The 22,733-nt window shown below is 40.2% G+C and overlaps 1 protein-coding gene across 2 annotated transcripts in view; it reads right to left on the reverse strand.

Moving 5' to 3' along the window:
• gstcd (glutathione S-transferase, C-terminal domain containing) overlaps positions 1–22,733 on the reverse strand; it is a 47,464-nt gene that overhangs the window by 5,297 nt on the left and 19,434 nt on the right. The window contains exons 6-10 of one of the 2 annotated variants that reach the window (XM_079158933.1): positions 9,604–9,719; positions 9,266–9,310; positions 8,648–8,776; positions 2,950–3,083; positions 645–675 (exon numbers count right to left, since the gene is read on the reverse strand). In XM_079158933.1, coding sequence (XP_079015059.1) covers positions 645–675; positions 2,950–3,083; positions 8,648–8,776; positions 9,266–9,310; positions 9,604–9,719 — 455 coding nt within the window. The remainder of the gene's footprint in view (positions 1–644; positions 676–2,949; positions 3,084–8,647; positions 8,777–9,265; positions 9,311–9,603; positions 9,720–22,733) is intronic. The other variant, XM_079158934.1, reaches the window with a different exon arrangement.

Consider the following 22,733-nt stretch of genomic DNA (forward strand, 5'->3'; position numbering starts at 1 on the left):
TGTATGAATAAATAAAACAAAGTCATACCTTCATTTACAAAGGCCTGGAAGTTAAATCATATATATTGTTTGCAACCCTAAAGTTGTAATTTTTGGAAGTTGCGTTATGTTGTGATGCTACAGTGACTTCCTGTTTACATTTGTTTCCAAGCAAGAAATTCACACATCACATAGCGAGCTAGAAGTTATTAAGAACTTAGAAAGGACTTCATGCATGAACTTGATCGTGGATTGAACAGCTGGTGCAACCCACTCCAGGTGTGTCTCTGCTCCTCAATGTGTTACTCATTCGTCTGAATCTCTTCTGGCTTCTGAGTTTGCTGGGTAGTGATGGTTGCGGTATTTCACCTTTCACTGGGTCTTTGCACTCTCTGGTATGTGAAAGTATAACTTTTAAACTGAATGCCTCTTCCATTATAACTTCTGTTGATGCAGTGGCATTTTAATTAAGAAGCAATTAGCGGAGATAAAGAATTGTTTCATTGTGTTGTAACGGAACATAAGTTCATTTAAATAAGTCGTGACCCATGAAGGCATCCTTCGATGTGCATTGAACCTCAAACACAAGTATTCTGTTTCGGATATTTTGCAGTGTGCAAATAAATAAATGCAATAGAGGGATTAAATCACATGGAAAAGCATACCTTATGAGTCAGAGTCTCTTGGAACCTTTGGCTGTAAAAACAGGAAAAAAAACTGATTGAATTGTTGTGGTAAAGTGCGTTTATTACACTTAAATATCGTGTGTTTACTCTTTCAGCTCTAAGACCCCCTTTTTTCCCAGGAAAAAACAATTTTTACAAACAAACTAAGAAACACGTAACCAAATCTAAGGCTCAACAACACACAAACAGCATGCATTATCTCTAAAAACAAACCACTCTCTCTCTCTGGGAAACAAGGACTCATAAAACAGCAGGGCTTTTGCTTTGACATGGGAACAGAGGCGGTTTGTTTGTGATGGTTAATTAAAAGTCAACATGAAGAGGGTCAGGGGTCAGGGGCCAGTTCACATGGAGAGAAGTCTTAAGTTTAACTCAAACTGTTAGGGCCTTAATGAAATGGGCAGTTAAGTTTCACAGCTCATAAAAAAAAACCTGTGAACTGCCCGGAATGTCGACACCTGCAGAATATCCGCACGAGTACCTGGAACATGACCTGAGGGGAAAACACTAAAAGTAGCAAGATGAAGATTGACACAGTCAGGTGTGCTGGCAGACACACACACAGCTTCTTGTTGTCCATTACAGCTGCAAGGTCTTCTTTTTCGTCATTCTTTAATATTTTATGAGGGGTGAAGTGTCAAGTATGCAAAAGTGAGGAGAGGGAAAGCTGAGGTATGTGAAAACTCTTAAATATTTATAATCGTAAACTGAGGGTCCTCCCCAGGGTCCCTTAAAACTGAAACATGGTAACAGTACACAGTTTAACCACTGCTCTACATCGGTGTGCTGTTATGTCAAAGTCCTGGAAAACCACAGCAAAAATATCTACGCTTAATGCTGCATCACTAGTTGTGGCGAAATGAACCTTAACATTATCACTGACAGCAACACTGAGATCAAAAAGATAGAATATGGCGCTCTTGTTCTTGTGGTACACGTTAGTTCTGAGTGAACAATGTCACTGTTGCTTTTTGCTTTTCCGCTGCCGCTCTGCAGACTTATGGCACCGATACACTTTATACCACTCATGTTCCACTGTCATGTACTCCGTCTCACAGACATATAGTGATTTTTACTGACACATACCACTGCTAATTATGACTTATTTTACTATTCCCATTCTGCGTGCGACGTATAAATGGCTTCTCATTTCTATTTCACTGACCAATGCGACCGGTGGCGTTTCTGAATTGCATCTGAATCTCACGTGGCCGCGGTGTTCGCTGGGTCATTGCACTCTGGTCCAGGCATGTGAAACTATAACTTTGAAACTCAAGTGAACATGATGTGAGCAGTGACTGCACTGACACCTGCTAACTGGATTGAAAAGAAAATGATTGACAAAAAACATTTTGCTGTTTGCTCAGCATTTTTGATGGTCAGCGACTACATAGAAAAAAGAAATCAGTAGACACAATGCACTGTGTGATTTTGACCCAGACCGGAACAGACTTGGACCTGTCAGTCTCAATGCCACAATCATAATCAGCCCAGCAGTCACAGTGGGTATCTCCACTTCAACTTGCTCGTGATCACAGTCTTTCAGCAGTCCTACACAACCTTTTCATTTTTGTAGCTTCAGTGTTCCAGAGTGGTTTTAACAGCGTACTACCGTGTAACGATTCTGAAGCCATTACAGAGCCATTAGTCAACAGAGCGCTGCTATAGCAACAGGCTCAACACCATTTAAGTACAGCCTCTCACTTCCTCTTCTCTGCTGCCATTTGTTTCTTCCGTCTCTGTTAAAACAGCATTTTAATTAAGTGAATTGTCTGTAACACTGCGTATGATAAAGTCATTTTTTTTAAAAGGAGTAGCATTTCATGTCTGTACCTCCAACTGAATTTTTCTATCACTCTCTAGTATTCAAGAGAGCGTCAGCACAGCAAACCCTCTCTTCTGTCGCTGATAGAACGGGGGGGCTAAGATTGAAAAGGTGAGAGGTGGACCTGGCTGTGAAGGTGATGTGACACTGCTGCCTTGTACTGCCAGTGGTGATGATAAGAGACAGGAAGTGAACAAAAAGTAGTGACAAGAGATATAGATTGTGTGTGTGTGTGTGTGTGTGTGTGTGTGTTTGTGTTGTGAAAATAAGTGTGAAAATGATGGAGAGCTAGAGCCTCAAAAGAGAAGATGGAGAAACAAGAAAAAATTCACAAAGAGAGACTGGGAGAGAAGCAGCAGTGGTAGCAGGGGTCTAACGAGAAAGCAACATGGTCAGAAACAATCATTTAGAAAGCAGAAGCCCTGAGAGGTGACTGAGGTGTCGTGAGCAGCCACAAACCTTTTGGGGAAGGTGAACTTGATTGCGTTTTGGATGAAGCCATAGCAACATGGACTGATGACAAAGTCGGCTCCGGCCTGGATGCAGTGCTCCATCACCATGTCTGTTGCAACGCCACATGCATGCAGGGCAACCTGAAGTGAAACAGACGACAACAAAAAACAAATGCACGTTAAAAAAAAGATTTCTTGAAAACCTTTTTGTGTCAAACGGCGAGACATAAAGTGAGAGCACTCAATCCCATTGATTACGTCATAAATGACTGCTGCTTTTAAATACATCTATGCTCTCACAAGGTGAACACCTGGGGAGTTAGAGCAAACTAAATGTATTGGTGCTTTAGGAGTGGAGGCACAAATGCATCAGCATTCCCATTGAGTGGGTAAACACCTAGCTATGCATTAGTAATGGTGTGGTGATATATTGGGAGGGTGGAAAGGGACTAAAAGACCAAATATTATAGCATGTCTGCATTCCAGAATGCAAAAACACATTATGATTTATAAAAGGAAATGAGTTTAATATCCAGAGTACAGTGGTAAAGTACATGATTTCCTCTCAGGCGTACATTAGCTAAATAGATTCTCTGGTAATGGTCCACATAAAATGCATTATCAACGGTCTGATGTGACAATAGCTACTTGGACACACTGAAATTAACCCTGTCCAACTCGAGCAGCCACCCCAAACTTCTATTCTCGTCTTCCAAGAAGTTGTCTCTTGGCGTCCGGGAGTCTAAATCTACTGCACCGTTGCCTTGACAGCAGTGCCACAGAGACTCGGTCAGGACAGGGCTGAGCCAAGTTTGGCAGCGACTACAAAAGATTAGAGAAGATACCCTCTAGACTCTCTAAACATGGCCAAACCCACTCATGAACTCACTGAAATGTACGGGTGCGGGTACATTTCTCAGAGGTGCTTAAGCGCTCCCTGGAAGTCGGACAGCTGCAGCAATCCTTCAGCTCACGGCTACACAAGAAACGTACATGTGATTTCACAAACTGCACTCGGAAACTAGTCTTCTTCAGCCCACTTCACAAAGATGTGGACTGATTTAAACAGGAATTTATACAAGGACTGCGCATATCAAATGAAAACCAGAAACTCAGAAAATGAACTTCAATTACCTGCATGGCCTCGCATCTATTTGACACCTAGTTGTCTATCCTGCATTTATTCATTGAATCAGGAAAACGCCTAGCTTATGTTCTTTCAACAGCACGTTTCAGACTGCTGATTAGGAGAAGGAGACTATATCAGAGATTGCATGATGCTACACATCTAAAGAAAAAATAATTAACAAAGTAACACCATCAGTCTTTTCCAGCTACTTAATGTTGCACATTAGTCATGCTGCGGTAAATCCTAATTACTTTTTATGACCTCTAGCTTTGATTTAACACAAACACAAAGCCACTCGTCCAAAAGAAACTTAAATAACACACATTCTGATATGTTCTGATATTTCATCATGCATTTGCAATTCTTGATCAACAAGACTTTTGTCTTTGTCTGTTTAAGCATTATTAATAAAGTCATGTCCCAGCCCAATATGTAACGTGGGATACCAATTAAAAATGGGTGAAAATAAATACAAGGCTGATTTAAACCATTCGACAGACATAAGGTATTTCATGCATTTGATTAGGAAGAATAAATCATAAATCAATATGCAACAACCAGAAGGACCAAGGGCCATTTATAAAACTGTGATCTTTGATTAATCAGTCTTCTGGGGAGAGGAAAAGCTGTCTTTTTTGTATCTGTATCTTCCTCTCAATAATCACATCACAGAAATAATGAGGCTTCATTATTCACACTTATTCAAGTAATTACATCCCTCTCCCATCTTATCAGACAGAACAAGTTCCTGCAATAACGCCGAGTAGAACTCTTCTTAATCAACATCACACTCTTCTGCAGCAGTGCAATACTGTTATAGAGAGGTGTGATGAGACCGTTTTTAATAGCTTTGTCTTTGCCGCATTGGAGTTGTAAATGTGCAGTTCATTAAGATATCATTAATAATACAAATTCAAGTAAAACAGGTCCATCATCAATAAGAATTTGATATCAGCAGAACGTCAAAAATGTTGCGAGTTTCTGGTATGTGAGCCTTGTTTTGTGTAGTTTTCCTCCCAAAGGTGGCTGATACGATATTGCATTCGACTGGAGATGAACAGACACAATCTTATGTGTAACTCTATCCCTAACGAAGGCCTCATTTTCTTAAGTTTTAACAATTTCCTCAGATAGATTTATTCATTTTTATGATTTGTACAATGTGATTTTTGTACAATTGCATAGGTAGTAACACAGAGTGATATGAGAGAGTGAGCCCTGAAGCAACGCCGCCTCTGCTGCACAGAGCCCTGCTCGCTTGTTTATTCAAAGGCTAAGTAGTAAATGTGTTGCATGTCCAACCTGCACCAACATCGACACTGCGCGTCCTTGAGTCCCCCAGCAATACAGCCACCAAGTGTGAAGTAGATCGAAAGACCGGTTCTTGAGATATGCGAAGGACCCACAAACTGAACACACCCACGTACACGCATACAGAGTCTTCGCTTTATAGTTAATAGATACATATGGCTTAAAGTAATAACGGCAAGTACACTTTTCTTCACACAAACAGAGAAGTTTACCACAGGAATCAATTGGAAACAATCAGACCCTAAAGCAGAACCAGCAATGGACCTGGATGAAGTCAAATCTAAATCAACTTCAAGCTCCACAAGTTTTCCTTGTCTTCAAGGTGTGTTCATTGTTGTTTGAGAAGAGAAAGAATACAAACTATATACACGGTATGCAGAGGCTACGAGTCGAACACCGGTGTTATGCTACTGAAGACAGGAAGAGCAGACACTGACTAAGAATAGGGACACCTCAACTTAATTAGTCTGATTAAATGAGCGGGACTAAAAATGGAACCATGTATCATACATAACAGGATTAAAAACCAGTGTGATGGGTGGCTGCTTCAGGTAAGAATATCAGTGTCATGCAGGAAGAAGCTCAGTCAAAGCAACAGCTGAGGCCGCATCGAAGTTGAGCTACGAATCTCAAGCGGTGCAGAAAAGTACAAACTTATGCACCGGCTTCACACATACATTTTACTGTTCATTGAAAATCCATGTGTCTGCGTGTAAACTCTCCGACTAAAACACAAAAACACCCACATATTGTAGAGAAGAATAATCTATGCTGTTTGTTTCTTGCGAAGTGGAACGGGTCTCAGTGGAGTGACGATGCTGGAACAATAGCTTCTAATTACAGCAGGTTCACATATAATCCTATTTGTCCCAAAGAGAGTCAAAGCGAGGCTACCAGAACAGCTGGCTTTTCTAAAACTGGGCTATGACACACGGCCGGAAGATGTTTGGGGGAAGACACTGGCCTGAGACACACAAATAATCAAGAGTGATGATGGTGAAGATTCTCTCGGAGAGCAAAATGTCCCCTGTTTGGAAACAGGAATTCAGAGACTCTTCATTAGGTGGGATGAATGTTGTTTTTAAATCCCAAAGACCTGGTTTTGCCTGACACAGCCAGATTCAAACAGCCAATAAACAACCACAGTTAAAAACCCATTTGATCTAAATTGATAGTAATTATCTGTTTGAAGAGTCAAGAGCTCTGCAGATGAAGGTGGGTGTTTTAAAAAAAAGGACGAGCAAGGGTTTTCCACTTGCCGCAGGAGAGTGCTACCCAATGCTGATTTTAGATTGTTTCAGCCCCATTAAACAGAGAGTTTGAAAGCTAGTAAAATATTTATTCTGTTGTTGCAGGTAAGCTGTGCAGAATTAAACACATTTACTGAGTTGGATCTTTAAGCTTAAAGAACACAAACTGCAGTCTTGGCAGATATAATGGTGTAAAAAAAAAAAAATGTGTGATGAATTAAGAAGTAAAAAGGTGACACGGCCAAGTTAACTGCATAAAACTTGAAATGGCTGACAACCCTTTTTCTACTTTTATTACAAACACTTTCCAAAGATTACACCTTCTTTTCGAAGTCACGAGAGCATAACTCTTAATAAGGATCTTGGCAAAAATGATTTTGAGAGCAAACCAAAGGGATAGTAGTAGTAAGCAAGAACAAAGAAAGACAAGCCTCACGGAGGAGATCCCTGAACTCTTGACATTAGCTTTGCCCTTTATTTTCCGGGTAAAACTACCTTTTGGCTTTCCAATAATCAGAGAGGAGATAGTGACATACACTGCTTGACTGAAGTGCAGGCCACTAAAAGGGTTCTGATTAAAAGCTCCTCTTCAGGAAATGAAAAGCCAACTTAGCTGCGCTGATAAAAATAACAGCACGGTGGCATTTTCACTTTCTGGAAAAAGATGAGGGAGGGACATGTCTCTCCATGTGATGTGTGGCTGAGCTTCTCCAAAATATAAACATGTATTAAGACTAAAAAAATTCAATGTTCAGGCACCTCGCAGTACAGTTGTGAATGTGACAGAGTAGGAAGAAACGCATTATTTATGCGGTTTAAATCAAAATGTGTTTACTTTTCTGTTTCAGTGCGTCATCAGAAATGAGAAGCACTGGGTTATTGTCTTAGTTATCATGGCCGACATTTGAAGGAAAAGGTAATGTTGCATGTCATGAAAGCCAAATTATGAGAACTGTTTTGACAGCAATGCTTTCAAGCAGCATGCTTGATAAATTAAAGCAATATGGAACTGGATGATTACTCTGTTGATACGGCTGTTACAGAATTCCAATGCAGCAAAATTAATCAATGTCATGGACTTCTTGATGTAAACATATTGTGTGAGATGATTATTATGACGAGGGCTGACCCTTCTTAGTGGATTAGTCGACTAATTGGTAGTTTTGGTCTTAGTCGACTAAGTTGTATTTAGTTGTTTAGTCGTTTTTTAAGGTTTTCTCATGCTATGACTAACATTCAAGAAACTAATGAACACATCTCTGGTAAACACAATATTTAAATGTGTTTGTGTTTGATTCTTTGTGGTGAAACTCAGTTTGAAATATCTGAAGATTAAATCAACTAATCGAATAGTCAAGAAAAAAATATTAGGCGACCAAGAAGTTCTTTGGTGGACAGCCCTAAAGGCAACAGTAGCTTAATTATTTTTCTTTTTGACTCCTGAGGGAGCTAATTTTACTAAATTAAATGGCAAGAGCTACATCGGCAATAGCAGATATAATTTCTGTTTTACTTGAATGGTCCTTTAACGTTTCAGCCGCGGCAGTCATTGCCTTTATTACAATCCCCCAAAAATGTGAAGGACGTTAGGATGTGTGCCACGAGACCACTCACAAATGATTAGCGAGCTACTAGTAGCTAGTAGCAAGCTACTAGTAGCTAGTAGTAGCACTAGTACTAGCAGCTAGTAGCAAGCTACTAGTAGCATATACAGGAAACAAAATCAGTGCTACTGTGAGTGCTATTTCATCAAATTAGAATTAGATAAAACATAGTGCAGTAAATTATATTGTGACTACTTAATAACTGTATTTGAACTATGGTTTGATTTGAATGATTTTACCATCACAAACAACTTTTACATTGCATTTCCTGCAATACTTTTAGTTTCTATTTTTCACAAATTAGCAAAGTCATTTCGAAATGATTACCATATTGTCTAAAGAATCTATAAGTCATCACACGAATGGAGTCAAATTGATATAGTGTTGTATAGTGTTACACGTTACACTCACCCCGATGTGAAACGGTCCGGTGAAGTAGTCCAAATTAGCCTGAATGAAGCCGATGTTTTTCAGACCGAGCTGCGCGCCACGACTCTGAGCCCTGACCAATGACTCTTCTTTGTTCTCTATGAGGATGACCTTAAATCAAATAAAATAAAAACACAGCTGCATTTAACTGTAAATGTGTTAAATGACCTGGAATGAGTTATAATACAGTTTAAATGTGTGCCAACATTAAGCAATGTTCAAAAACACTGAGATCTACGCAGAGGAAAAAGAAATATATATATATTATATATATATTTTATTTAGCTTTCAAAATCAACAAAAAACACAGCCTCATTAAAGTGACAGACAGATGAGATCATAGAAGGAGAAAAAGCTAAATAATCAGACAAAACATGACTAAACTATGTTATGTGATGATTGTAGGGATGCATTCAGTGATTCATAATCATCACTTAATAATAGATGAATTGGTTTATCTGCAGATCTCTTAATTTTTAAAAATAATGACAAATGCCTGTTGAAAGTTACCAAAGTCAAGTCTTCAAATGCTCATGTTGTCGGAGCAACAAAATTTAATGACACGACACACACACACACATTTGCACGAATACACGTTACCTGGCAATCTGGAAGTGTGTGAGCCAGAACGATCCCGACATGGCCCTGAGAGAAAGAAAGAGAAAGAGAAAGCATGCATCAACGGGGCTACAGTGGAGTTATGATTAGTGCTACCCTTTCCAACCAAGTATTGACCCTTATGTCACACAGCGCTACCGCTCTGAGCATTTTCATTTAAATGCAATTACCATTCTGTCTGTGTACACCCTCCAACAACAAAAGTCATTTTAAAGAGGCGAGAACAGCACCAGGGAATATGGAGCGGGCAGCCTAATGTGACCATCGGGTGCGGTGATAAATATGCATGCGTTGCTTGACCGACGGATGAGCACGGTTACCGTTCCGCTGCAGAAATCCACGATGGTGTGTCCGGGCCTGGCTAGCTCCGTAACCATGGCAACCAAGTTGTTCAGCTGTTGCCTCTTCCTGACTGAGCGGATGTTTGACATCTTCCCTGCAACAGAGCCGAAAGTAGAAAGCAACAGGGTTTTTTTTTGTTTTTTTTCCCAGGCAACTAATCAGAAAAGTCAATTTAAAAACAATTAAACATGAAGGAATTTGGTTGAGATGATGACAATCTATTTTTGCAGGTAGGTTGGTTCCAGTCAATAAACAAACCCCCACCCCCCCAAAAGAAAATCCCACCACACATTTATTACTTTGTCGGCTTTTCTCTAAACAGTCCTCTCCCCACAACTGCTCACATTTTTGATTTACAACCAGCCATTTCAGGTAATGGTTATAGTACACAGATGATGTTTCCAGCCAATTGCCAACTAGGGAGAGCAGACGGTCTTTCAACTTAATCAAAAGCAAGCCTCCGAGCCATAGAGTGTCCTCCTTGTTTGTGGCAGAACTTTCTGCCGCTGTGAGAGCAGTATGAACCCCATTAACTCAAAGCACATTTCTGTCTCCTGCATCTTCATTACCCGTCTGCTAGCACGCCACATCGGCAGCGAGCCGTTGACACGCTGTGCCTATGCCGTCTCTGGTCCATAAATCTAGAGTGATGAGTGTTTCATTTGCCCCACAGTCGCACACTCGTATCCACAACAGAAAAAAAATATTATTCCCTCACGTTCCTGCTCACACGGCTTTGGTATACGACATCAGGGGAGGGTAGAGAGCGAAAGGGATTTTTCATTCCACCGACGAGTACATTTCATAGCGTCATTATTTAGGCTGTTATTGAGCTGATCCCAGTTGTGGGGAGAGCACAATGAAGAAATTGAGGGATGAATTTAAATACAGAAAAACAGCAGGGATGTCATTGACAAGATTCTGTTCTCCATTTGGATGAGTAGCTCACATGGGAGCAGGCACTGCTATGTATCTGCAGCTCCAGAGGGGCTTCAGGCATAAAGGCCTTTTGATGCATCTCAACACAATTGCAATATAGAGTGGGCAGAAAAAAAATAGAAATAGAATCAAAGATGTGGTTTAGTGTGGACCAATGGAATAACCTAACAATGTAACAGTGCAGATTAACACTTTAAACCTGCAATGATTGGATTTTTTTTGTTTTGTTTTGCATTTGGGGGTTGTAACACTTTGCCATATCAACTTTATCTTTTCAAATTGATATTGCAATCTAACAGACGTGAAGCAACATTAGGGTTCATTTGAATTGGTGGTACTTAGCAGGTCTATTTCATGAAAACAGCTGTCTGCTGCGGATGAAAACGACGCAATGAGAGCTGTGAGAGTCTGAATCAGTAAATCAGAATCCGCTTTATTGGCCAGGTAAGGAGAACACACACTAGCAATTTGATTCTGTTTTTTGTTTCAACAGCTAAAAACAAGGGCGACAAAGCTGAACATGAGTAAACATAAACATTTATATATTATGAAGAGATTGTGTGTATGTGCATGCAACATGTCCACACACACACAAAGCATATAATGTCTATTAGTCAGACCGTTTCTATACATTTCTATAAAACTAGTTTAGTTTAGTTTAAGTTTACTTTGAAGACGTTGGCCTGATATTCAAAACGAGCCGAAAGACGCTGTACAGCTTCACAGAGCTGAGGGGAACTGCAGAGTTGAGTGATAATTATTTGTGGACACTTTCACATACAAGTAGTCATGTGATCCAATGCTAATACAAAACAATTGATAATAGCCATTTGTTTTGCTCAAAACCTTAAATTTACAGGGTTTTGCCATTTTTTTTAAACTATCACTGTAAACTTTGATTTGTTGTCGTCGTAACTGCGAGCTACAGTGAAAGCAGGCGTTTGAGGCCACACATAGGATCTGCGGTGTTTTAAAGGCATCAAGTGTATCCGAGAGCAAGAGTTACAAGGGATTGAAGTCAGTTACACAAGTTGGAACACAACAAAATAGGTGTATACAGTATTCTTTGTTTAAAAAAAAATTGATCCTGATGCATTTCCAGTGAAACAAAAACTTTTGATGAAAGGTCACCACACAGCTTAAGGTGAAACCCATCAGCTTCATAGGACTGAGTGGGTGGCAGCAGCAGAGCTAACTACATGCCAGTCCACCTCTCAATGTGTTTTCAATTTCATTTTTTTATGTGGTTTCAGGGAAAAGAATAATAGAGCTATTAAAAGTGCACGCCCTGGGTTGCCTTTATTGCATCTAATGGACTCAATTTCAGATGAAAATCCAAAAGTATGTATCAAACAGAGTAGAGGTGTAAAAAGAAGAACAAGAGTGGAAAGACACTGTAGAGATTACTCGACAGTTCCATATAGGCTTAACAAAAGCAATTACATATTTTATTATGTCTTGAAATGTTCTTGAATTTGAAATGTTAACTAATAAAACAAAGTGGATCTTCCTGCAATATAATTCACTTAAAGTTTTATAGCAGACACCTAAGGGGAAAAAAAGACGTAAAATGTGTTACTTATTCTCCTAAATTTCCTTTATTTCTCCTTTGAGTCCTCAAATAAAAGTAACAGTATTTTTGAATTACACCCTAACATGAAAACATATTCTAGGCTATATGTCACATAACTAAAAGAGGGGTAATATGGATGCTTACTTCCTTCACATCTCAATTATATTAAGTACCAGACTAGATGTATTCGTTGACCCTGCCCGCTGCCTGACAGGTAATGAGCCCAGAAGGTATTGCTCAAACATCGCTTCTTTGCTAAGAGGGTCACACAGACACGACTCGCAGACAGGCAGCTCCCCTATGGGCTTCATGAAACTTCATAATCAGTCGTCTCTCAGGAGGATCTCTGCACTGACTTTCAACACACTAGACACAGAATGCTGATAGTGGATGACTGTGAAACGCTACATTATGTTCAACGTCTGCATTTTTTCCGCCACACTTGTTACTTGGGTCGTTCCCAAATCGTAACTCCTTTCAGGAACTGCTCTCACGACCCATAGGGCACTAAGTGGTGGGACTCTCCACACCACGCGCCTGGATAAACTCACCGGAGCTTTTATGACATAAACTTCCTCGTTTTATGAGCATCTACATCCCTGAGGAGCAGATAGGACACAGAGACACATCTGAGTCCGAGTCTTGATGCAAGACAACATGTACCTGAATGCGCTGGAGCTTAGAGTTGGATCCTTGTATTTACTTATATTTTGAATCTACCTCAGCGCAACCAAATTCACTTTATTTCACAAATTATTATTTCAACTGTTTGTTTTTTTGCATTTGTTCTAATCTTGTTCTGTAGTCATACAAACCTCATCATACATTGCTGCCTTATTATAGTGTGTCTTTATACACGAATTGTGCCAGCTTGACATTTACCACAGTACCAACCGTGAAAATATGTGCGTTCATTAATAAGTAGTTACATCCATGATAACCACTGTTTGGTACCGTTCTGCAGCTGAGATAGGCAAGCTGTCAAATATGGAAGAATTAAATAGACTACGCAGTTAACTAGTATTAATTCTGTAAAATAAGCTTAAATTAAATAATAAGACAGTGTTACAATGGGAGCGGTTAGCTGCTCCCGCCATACACTGCACCCCCGTGTCTCAAGAAGATAAAACAAGAAGACGTCGGAGGACACCGCTCTTCTCTCTTCTACTTCGACTCTGGACTTTGACGCTGATCTATGATCCCCCCCCCCCCCTCCCCATCAGGCCCGGGAGGTGAGGGAAGCTGGCAGTTCTGTCCTTCTGCTGGCTCAAAGGCCCACTGCGAGCCGAAACATCTACACAAGCTGAGGGGACCTGAGAAGAAAGAAGCTGGTTTCTAAAATACAACAAATATTTGATAACTTTGAATCCTGCACGCCAGATCTCTCCCTCGCGGCTCTGACGGTTCTATCTCTTCTCTGGCCTTGTGCTCCTGACCCGTCGACTACAGCCATCCCGTGCCGTCCAATGTGCCATGCAGCTCTGACCTGCGATGCACCAACGTGCTGAAGATTTGTTCCAGCAGCTATTGAGAAAAAGATAACACAACGACCCCCGCAGCTACAAAGGGGGGGGGGGGGGGGGGGGGATAAGATGATTCAGCATCCTGCTGAGAAAGAGAGAGATATGGAGATGAGGATATCAGAGAAAGCCAAACTACCACAGAGCGAGAGATGGAAGAATGCGATTTAAACAAACTACGATTATCCAACAACATGCAGCGATGGCCACTTAAGAACAACCGCCACTCCAAACAGCTTAACCTCCTATCTGCCCATCAGAACCGTCAGGTGAAAACAACACAGTTTCCAGATGTAAATGAGTTTGATGTTTCTAGGGCTAGGCTATACAAATTTAAGTCAGATAATAAAATAATCTTGGATGGGAATATTCATAAAACATATCCATTAGCTCTAGAGCGAAAGATCTAAATGAACTGATATAAAATGGCTTCAAAATCTTCCCTGGTGCTACCCAAACTCTCCACTGCTGAACGCTGCAAAAATTCAATGTGTAAATGTCAAACGATGAATTTAATTGATAGGACATAAATGAAAGATATGAGTCACTGATTCTACCTGCTCACATGCAATCTTTTTCATAATATCGTTATTCATTGTACCCTTCATCATATTCTTTATTTATTCCATTCATTTTGTGTATTTTAGCGTTCATTTATTTATTATCTGTTTAGCAGTTTAGTTATGTAGTTAGTCTAATAAATATTGAATTCATAAAAAAGTTGTATAAATAATAGTTTTGCCTATTTTTACAAAATTGGTTGGTGTCCTGAATTTAATCTAAAGCCATCAGTGGCTTGTGAGGGACTGTGTGTATGTGAGCCTTCACTGTGGTCCTCTGCAGGTGTAGCCCCGTCAACCTTCAAGTACGGAATAAATTCAATGCAGCCGTCACAGTTATCAATGTCCCAGTATTACTCGCCAAGGCAGGGGAGTTATTTATCAATGCAGGACATCAGGCCACCAGGCCATTTGATTGAGGGATGGTCTCCCTATCCCTGAGGTGGACAAGCTACGGTTTTAAAAATACGGCTCGAGCATATTTCTAAGAAATTGCACTGTACGTATGTTGAGCTTCCTCGTTCAAACACTAGACGTCAACTACATTTTGTGAAATAATTTTTTTCTTCATCTCTTGGAACAGAAAACGCTATTTTACCGTTTCTGATGGTTCATCTAAATATTCGACCTACAGACTTTACATTTGACTTTTCAATTTGCATCGGAATCTTTTAAGAAGGCCTTTAGGCCATGAACAGAAAACAATATAGGAATTTGGTAATTTCTGCCTGTTTTAACTCTACTTATTTACAGATAAACACACATACTTGCAGTGTAACTGGCTGAAAACTACACATTCACTATTGTTTGGCTTGTGACTCCTAATATTTTTTTTGTGCATGGCCCACAATCAAAAAAAGTTTGGCCATCCCATCAAAATAAGCTAAATAATTACATGAGGCCAATGTTGCCAGCTTCACAATAAGCTGTTACGTGTCATCTACCGTTAGCCTCAATGACAACAAATACCACAACTGCATCGAAATGAAGCTCAAAAGACTGAAATGAAACGGAACAAACATCAACATTTTGATCCCGGCTCCAACTCGCAAGAGGAAAACAATCACAGACCATGTAATTCACAAAGAGCTCAGGAGGAGAGAGGCCTATCTGCACAGTGATTTCTTTTTTTAAACCAACTGGGTTTACAGTCTGCCAGCCACTTTATAAACAGACGCAGCAATCACAAGTGTGGCAGAAACTACCTGCGACTGTCATCTACGTAGCCCAAATGATCCAGTAGCAAGACAAGTTGCTGACAGGTGGACATTAGCTCAACTCTCCTTCTGTCATTACTCACATCACACTGTACAAGACTGAGGAGGAGCTGCCATGTTTCAGCAATTAGTCAGACATTATCTTTTTTTTGCATCAAGCCGAGTATACATAAAAATGCTAATAGTCATGCATAAATGACCACTGAGAGGGTGACAACTGAGAGTCAAGTCAAACGTCTGAGACCATGTTACAGGAAAGGAAGGACTACAAAAAGCTGCATTCACTTGTCTTTTCAATGCAACGTTTCTGATCGGATGCCCCAGATCAGAACTCAGCTGCGTTCGCTTGTGTGGGTGTCCGCACTCGACACATTTTCTCCTCTCTTCCCCTTTGCTCTCGCTTTGGAGAGGAACTCCTGTGTGTGTGTGTGTGTGTGTGTGTGTGTGTGTGTGTGTGTGTGTGTGTGTGTGTGTGTGTGTGGGGGGGGGGGGGGGGGGGGGTGATGTGAGACCTATGTTTGATAAATTATCTGGATGTTGCACACATTCACACACTGATGGCAGGGGCTACCTGCCCATCAGGACTAAGTAACATTCATACCCCGCAGGAACAGCCTGCAGGAGCAATTTGGGGTTCAGTGTCTTGCCCAAAGACACATCGACATGGACTAGCGGAGCCGGGGATTGAACTGCCGATCCTCTGATTGAAGGACGACCCTGCTCTACCACTGAGCCCCAATGCTGTGGATGAAGACATTTCATTTCCTACAAATTCTTCGTTATTTTTGCTGCTTACTCTCCCACCCTGTAATATTACCGGCAAAATCAGGAAATATTGAGTTTTCATCAGCAGTAACTTTACGCGACTGAAACAGCTCGTCTCGTCTGTGCTTCAGTCGTGGTTTTCGTCATCGCTTGCTTTTGCTCTCGCTCAGGAGAGGAACTCATGTTTGGGGGAAAGATGATGTAAGAGCTATGTTTGATAAATGTTCTTGATTTTGCCAACATGCTTTCCACACCTCACTGAGATCTGAACTCAATGCGATCCAGGCCACCTCGGCATGTGGTCTAGCTGATCGGATCCCAATGCGAGCAAGATCCAATCCCGGAGCAGACAGTCTTGACAGTTAATGCGTCCTGGCATGATTGAGTGACAAAAGTCGCATTGACAAGACGAGTGTAAACAGGGCCAAAGACTCTTTTCAAACTGAAACTTGGCATCATGGAATATAATCCTCTGTTTGTATTAGACAGACAATTACAGTGGAACGTACTGGCAAAGAAGATGCAATGTTTGGCCAACAGTTATTGAATAGTAAAATGTTATTTTCTTACAACAAGCAAAACCAAAAATCCACCAGCGTGTCAAGATTATTTTACTCGTTTCCAATCCAAATTTCAGTTTTCTTGTTTCATTTGAAGATACTCATTTCCGAACAAAATCAAATATTTTTTTTCCAGTGCACACGGCAGTACAGACTAGGTTTTGTTGTCTGCATTGCAATTTAACACAATATATTTACAATATTCTGTGGCTATTTATATTTGCCTGCAGCGGAAAGAGCTTTATGTATTTCCATCGTACATATTAGCCAACCAATATTCTAGCTTTCCTTTGCGGTTCTTCCATCTTATGTTTCCTTGACTTCCTCTGTTAGCGTGTTAAGTCGGTTGTCATCTGGGGCTCAGTTGTTTTAGCTTAATCTCCTTCCACAGTCCAAAAGCAGAATAATCTGATGTTGTTGGTGTTTATGAACAGGGACACGGGCATCATCCCATCAGGAATAATTACTGGCACAAAGCCAGATGTGACAGAACCAGTAAGAGTCTTGGTATCAAAAGAATGAGTTTTCCTGAGCTCTCCCTTTTCCCCCTGATGCTGCAGAAGTGCCCAGAGTCTTATCAAGCAGGTCCATCACACAGATTAGAATGTAAACACAATGCTGTGGTACAGGGGGCCTCTGTTGGGTCTCTGCAGGATCCGACAGCCAACATATTTCAGAGGATATGCTGGGGGAGGACTGGTCTAAGATTCTACTTTAGATTATGTTGTTCAATTTATGACTTAGAGTTGATCATTTGCATTTCATGTTTGTTTCGAGAATTGATTGCCGACTCTAGTTATTGGCATGCTGGTCCAAATATAGGGGACATTTTTTTTCAGGAAATTACATTTGAAAGAGCGGGGATGGAATTATATTTGAGGACAAACTTATTACGTGTTTACAACAGTACACGGCTTCTTTGAACAGAGGAAGTACCAGCTCTTGTGTGAGGCTGAGCATGTTACATAAAAAGTGTACGGTAATACAATGGTAGAGACGAGAAAGCTTCCACATCTCTGTCTAAGCTGTGAATACCAGCGTTACGCAGACCTAAAAGTCTCCAACAACCTATAGGAGTTATCTGTTGGCTCATGTTACGCATTTTGCAGTCGAGGAGGAAACAGATTCCTGGATGAAAATCATCTCCAGACGTGTTTACCACAGAAATGTCCCAGACAAGAGTCATTTGTCAACCACCAGGAAGTACGGTGTCGCAGGGTGTCATGTTAGAATGTTAGAAGATGGCGAGTCTGAGAGGAAGCTCTTTAAACAACTCATGTTGCAGAGAAATTCTATACATTGACGTGTGAGTTGTTAATGACTATAAAGCACAAATTAGTATTGCCACTTTTATTTATTTTCAAAAAGTCTTTATCCACAGCAGGTGTTGCAAAATGGTAAAATTACAATCACCTCGATTCAGGCTGATAAGGAATACTGCTTTGAGTTTTCCATAATATATATAAATAGAAAACAGTTTGGGGCAGCTGTTCGTGTCGAATATTAATACATTTTATGACATAATATTGACTGTCAAAATGTATTTAGTAGCTAGTATTTCACAATACATACATACTCGATGTAGTTAGTAGCATGAATAAGACTCTGGTTTATCCTTTGATGTGGTGATCAGAAAAAGTCAAGTCTAATGATTTCTTAATGAGCTCATATTTCATTTTACACCTTACAGTCAATTTAATGAAAACAAATTAGCGAAAGCGCAGGTCAATAACTCAAGAAGAAACTTTGAGAAGGGTCACTAGTGGGAAAGGAGACGTGTGCACGTATTGCATCTGAAGTAAGCAAGATGTCTTTGAAGACTAAACCATTGAGTTTCACACACAATCAGGCCGTATCCAAGCACTCATAAAAGCACAGGGGCACGCTATGCGTACATGAGTGTAGAAACAGGAAGGTGTGGCGGATCGTTATCTTCTCGGCCTGACTTCTGCAGCTCATCTAATCATCTCATGTTTGAATGCCTGGATCCTGATCAAGTACTCATGAATGTACCAGTGTGTCAGTTCACAAAAGGATAACTTTGGCTGTCCTTTTGAGGATCAAAAACAATGTTTTCTCATCTTGGCAGCTGTTCAGAAAAATACAGCTTCTCATAAAATCAAGTGCAAGAGTGGTGTGGGAGCTCTTAGCAGGACTGAAGAGATTAAAAGTAAAGCTTATTGGCTTTAAAAGTGAACCGGTTAACACCTGACTCCTGCAGCAGCACAGTGTTTTTGTAACCGCTGAATTAGATGTTGAATTCATACGTTGACTACGGTATGTGAATTTGCCAAATTAAAGGCTGGCTAATACAACCGCAACTCCGGTTGAACTGCCTGGTGTGGAGAGAGCATGCTTTATTTCCTTTATGTGGCTGGAAGAGCGTAAAATGCTGTTCCCTAAGTGCTGTTAACTGCACACACGGGCTCTGCGGGAGTGAACTGAGCAAACAAATAAAGAGCCAAGGAGTGCCCCTTACCACTGGAGAAACAAACAGCCTGGAGCACAGTAACAAAGGTATAATGGATTTCTAGAATATTGACAAATGCAAATGCAAGGAAAACTAAAGGCTTAAAAACATGGCACATAATATGGCACTGTCTTAGAAGAACCTTACTTCATAAAATCGTGACTTTCCCTAAGAAAAGATCTCTCAAGGTTCCTTAAATATCTACAATGTATGACCCTGATAATCAGTTAACCCTTTAAACCCAATAAGGTAACAGTTTATATAGCGGCAACATTAAAAATCTAATTACACACTACTTCAAAAGTATTCTTTGAATACCTTCGAAACAACACAGAATGGGCCAATGAGCTGTGACCAAATGTTTTCCATCAATTCGTTGGAGTTTGTTGGTGTGTGCACTTGCTACTCGATGTGAAAGCATTAGTTTTAGTAGCAGTTTTCTATCAAATGAAATTATCTCTTCAGTGCTGGATTTGCATTGCATGAAATTCATTTTTGTAGAGGGGCACAAATTGATTTGTTACAGTTTCAAAGAGTTTAAGGCACCTAAACTCTTTGGAACATGTATTTGTATGTCACAAGGTTCTGGCACGCTCTCCTGCTTTCAGGAATGGCTGCAATATCTTGCTGGCAGTGTTTTAGTTCTACCTTGGCATTGACTACTGCAGGCATCTTGCAACGTCGTTGCCATAATTAGAAATTTGAAATGGCTTGTTGGCACTTGAGAGTGTATGCCCTGGTGCAGAGAAGTCTGCATTTGAAAACATGTTCTTCATCATGAAAAACTGCGGACCGAAGCATGAGGAAATGAACTTTCTGCAGAATGTTGACCTTAATTAATAACAGGAGAAATAATCTGAATTCACAGTCCTTTTCTGGCAGTGTAAATATTCGGAGGAACATTCCTGAAGGCTGCAACACCACACAAGATAGCTGCAATTGTGCTGTGAAGTATTTAGAAAGGTTTGAGGCTGCACAGCCAAACACAGAGCAGCAACTAAATATGATCTTGTTGAGTAGGCTTGAAGTAGAAAAAAACAAAAAAATTCACAATTCTGAAAGCTCCAATTGTTGGCAAAAAAAAAAAGTCTGCTTACACAGCGGCAGTTGCTGAAATTTTTCAATGTGTTTGCGTAAGACTGCGATGACAAGAAAAACGAAAGCTAATGAAGACAAACACAAGAGGAGAAATCCTCTCAGTCCACATCCTTCAACAGCTTTGGAATGTCTGTCAAAACACGAGCAGACGTAGCTGTAGGCGAGAGCTCTGCTTAATTATTGAACTCCCATGGTCCCACTTACAGGTCAGAGCACATACCTAATTTGTCTGCACGGTTTTGTTGCAAAGCGGGAATACAACCAAACAGAGACATCCGTTTTGCTCTTCCAAGTACATCCAAGTACTACCTTGACACGTGTGCAGAGTGTCACATCAACACGTTTCACACTTTTAGATAAACTATCACAATGAAAATCTGAATCAATGCTGGTACGGTTAAAATGATTTGTCAAACAATTTATTAGTCAATTAAAAGAAAATTCTATAAATGTCAATTTTGACAATGAATTCATGTCAGCTGGTAACGATGTCTTAAATTCAAAGATTTGCTAATTTGTTATATTTCGTGCCAGTGTTGATTTAATCCGTTGAGCTTTTTTAAAATGCTTGTCAATCAAAAGAACAACTTTCAGCTTTGGATAGACACAAATTGATGAATAAATCAAAAATGAAAATGCCAGCAAAGCTGAGCTGGTAACGCTTTATTTTCCGATCCCATAGTTTGCTATAATTTCCCTTAAAAGAAACTGATATTAAAATTCATAAAATTCCTGGAATGACCGATGTAATCTGATACCGAGCACAGAAGATAGTGTTTGGTTTGCAGTACACTTAATGCATTAATTCAATTTAGTTGTTCATTTCCTGTTCTTTCAAAGATTGTTTTCTGGACATCAACAAAAACCGGTCTATTTACCCCATAATTAGTATGAAACAATGAAGTTCTTATCAGGAAATAAAACTAATGTCAACAGATTATTAGAAGACATTCTTTGGACGGACTTGTAAAATGAAGTATTACCCCTAAGCCAAATACGGCATGTGTTGTAACACGCCAACATGTCTAAATGGAGACCCTCGGCCTGTTCACATCGTTTCACTTCACTGGACTTGTCAAAACAACCGAAAACAAGCACAACAGAGAGCCTCTCCAACCCTCCCATCTATCATGGCAACAAGATGGTTTCCCTTATCACAGAGTATTTGTTGTGAATTATAGAGATATATCTGGAATATAAATGTTTTCAAATGAAAAAAACGTTTTTAAAAGGTGGCTTAAGAGACCTCAATAACAAATGATAACTCAAGATATTTAAATTCATTTGAACATTGATCAAGATAATATTGCATGTTTTGGCCAAAACAATCACAAAACAAGAGGCTGATATTGGCGTGTGAATGCTGTGTGAATGCTGTGTGACTGTTGGACAGTCCTGATGGACAGGTGGCACCATGCATGGAAGCCCCTGCCATCATGAATGGGTGTGAATGTTTGTGTTGTGAGGTGTGAGTGTCTGGCTGGGTTTGGAAAAAAGATCTCTGAAGTAAGTATGTATGGCCGTAAGTCATTATTGATGCATCGTCATTTGCTTACCTCGCGATTCTGCAAGTGCAATATTTTCAAGCGCAACAGAATAAGCATCATCAAATCAACTATTTTGAACTGACGGCGCTCAACTGTAATTAATTAGAAGGAGCTAAATGTTCTGTTATGGTCTACCCACGTCTTCAGCACTAAGTTCAATGTATAACAAATACTTTAAACAACAGTATGAATGAAATACACGTATTCTAAAAAATAAAGTGCACAAAATACTTCATTCCAGCTGTTGTGTCTCCTGAAAACCGTCCCCCACTATTGCTCTTGCACACTAAGCAGTCCATATTTTTTATTCAGTGCACTCACGTTCCCTGCATCCCTTGCTCTCTGTACTCTGCCGGAGCTGTCAAAGTCAGGGAGTAAGTGGCACAACGCTGGCATCTGTGGAGTGCCGTGTCAACGCCTCTTGGCCTGCCACCTTTGTAAAATCTCACAGCCAGTATGGCTTTTAGCCCTAGCCTTGCAGTGCTAACTCAGGGATAAATAAAGGATGGCTGGACTCCAGGCAGCTGGTGACCCTGCCCTTCCATGGTTTTCTCACAGAAACATTGGGTTGCCAGAAGCTGGGCACCTCTATTGGGAGAAATAAAGAGATTCTTACTTCTGCTCTGTGCATACGTTTGTACTGTCACTGCAGAGGGAGGCTCCTGGTGTGTGAAAGGAACGTTTCCACAACAAATACTCTTTGACAGATTTCGACTCATTATTTTAGTGTTATCTGCTCTAAAAATGTATTTTAGTGATAGAAAGTATACACTTAGTCTCAATATATATAAATATTTCCTTGTTATAACTGCAAATGTTCTGGAACTGCACAGATATTCTTATTCAAGAAAGTGGGACG

Source organism: Pholis gunnellus (assembly GCF_910591455.1).
Source record: "Pholis gunnellus genome assembly, chromosome: 5".
In the NCBI taxonomy this organism is placed as follows: Eukaryota; Metazoa; Chordata; class Actinopteri; order Perciformes; family Pholidae; genus Pholis; species Pholis gunnellus.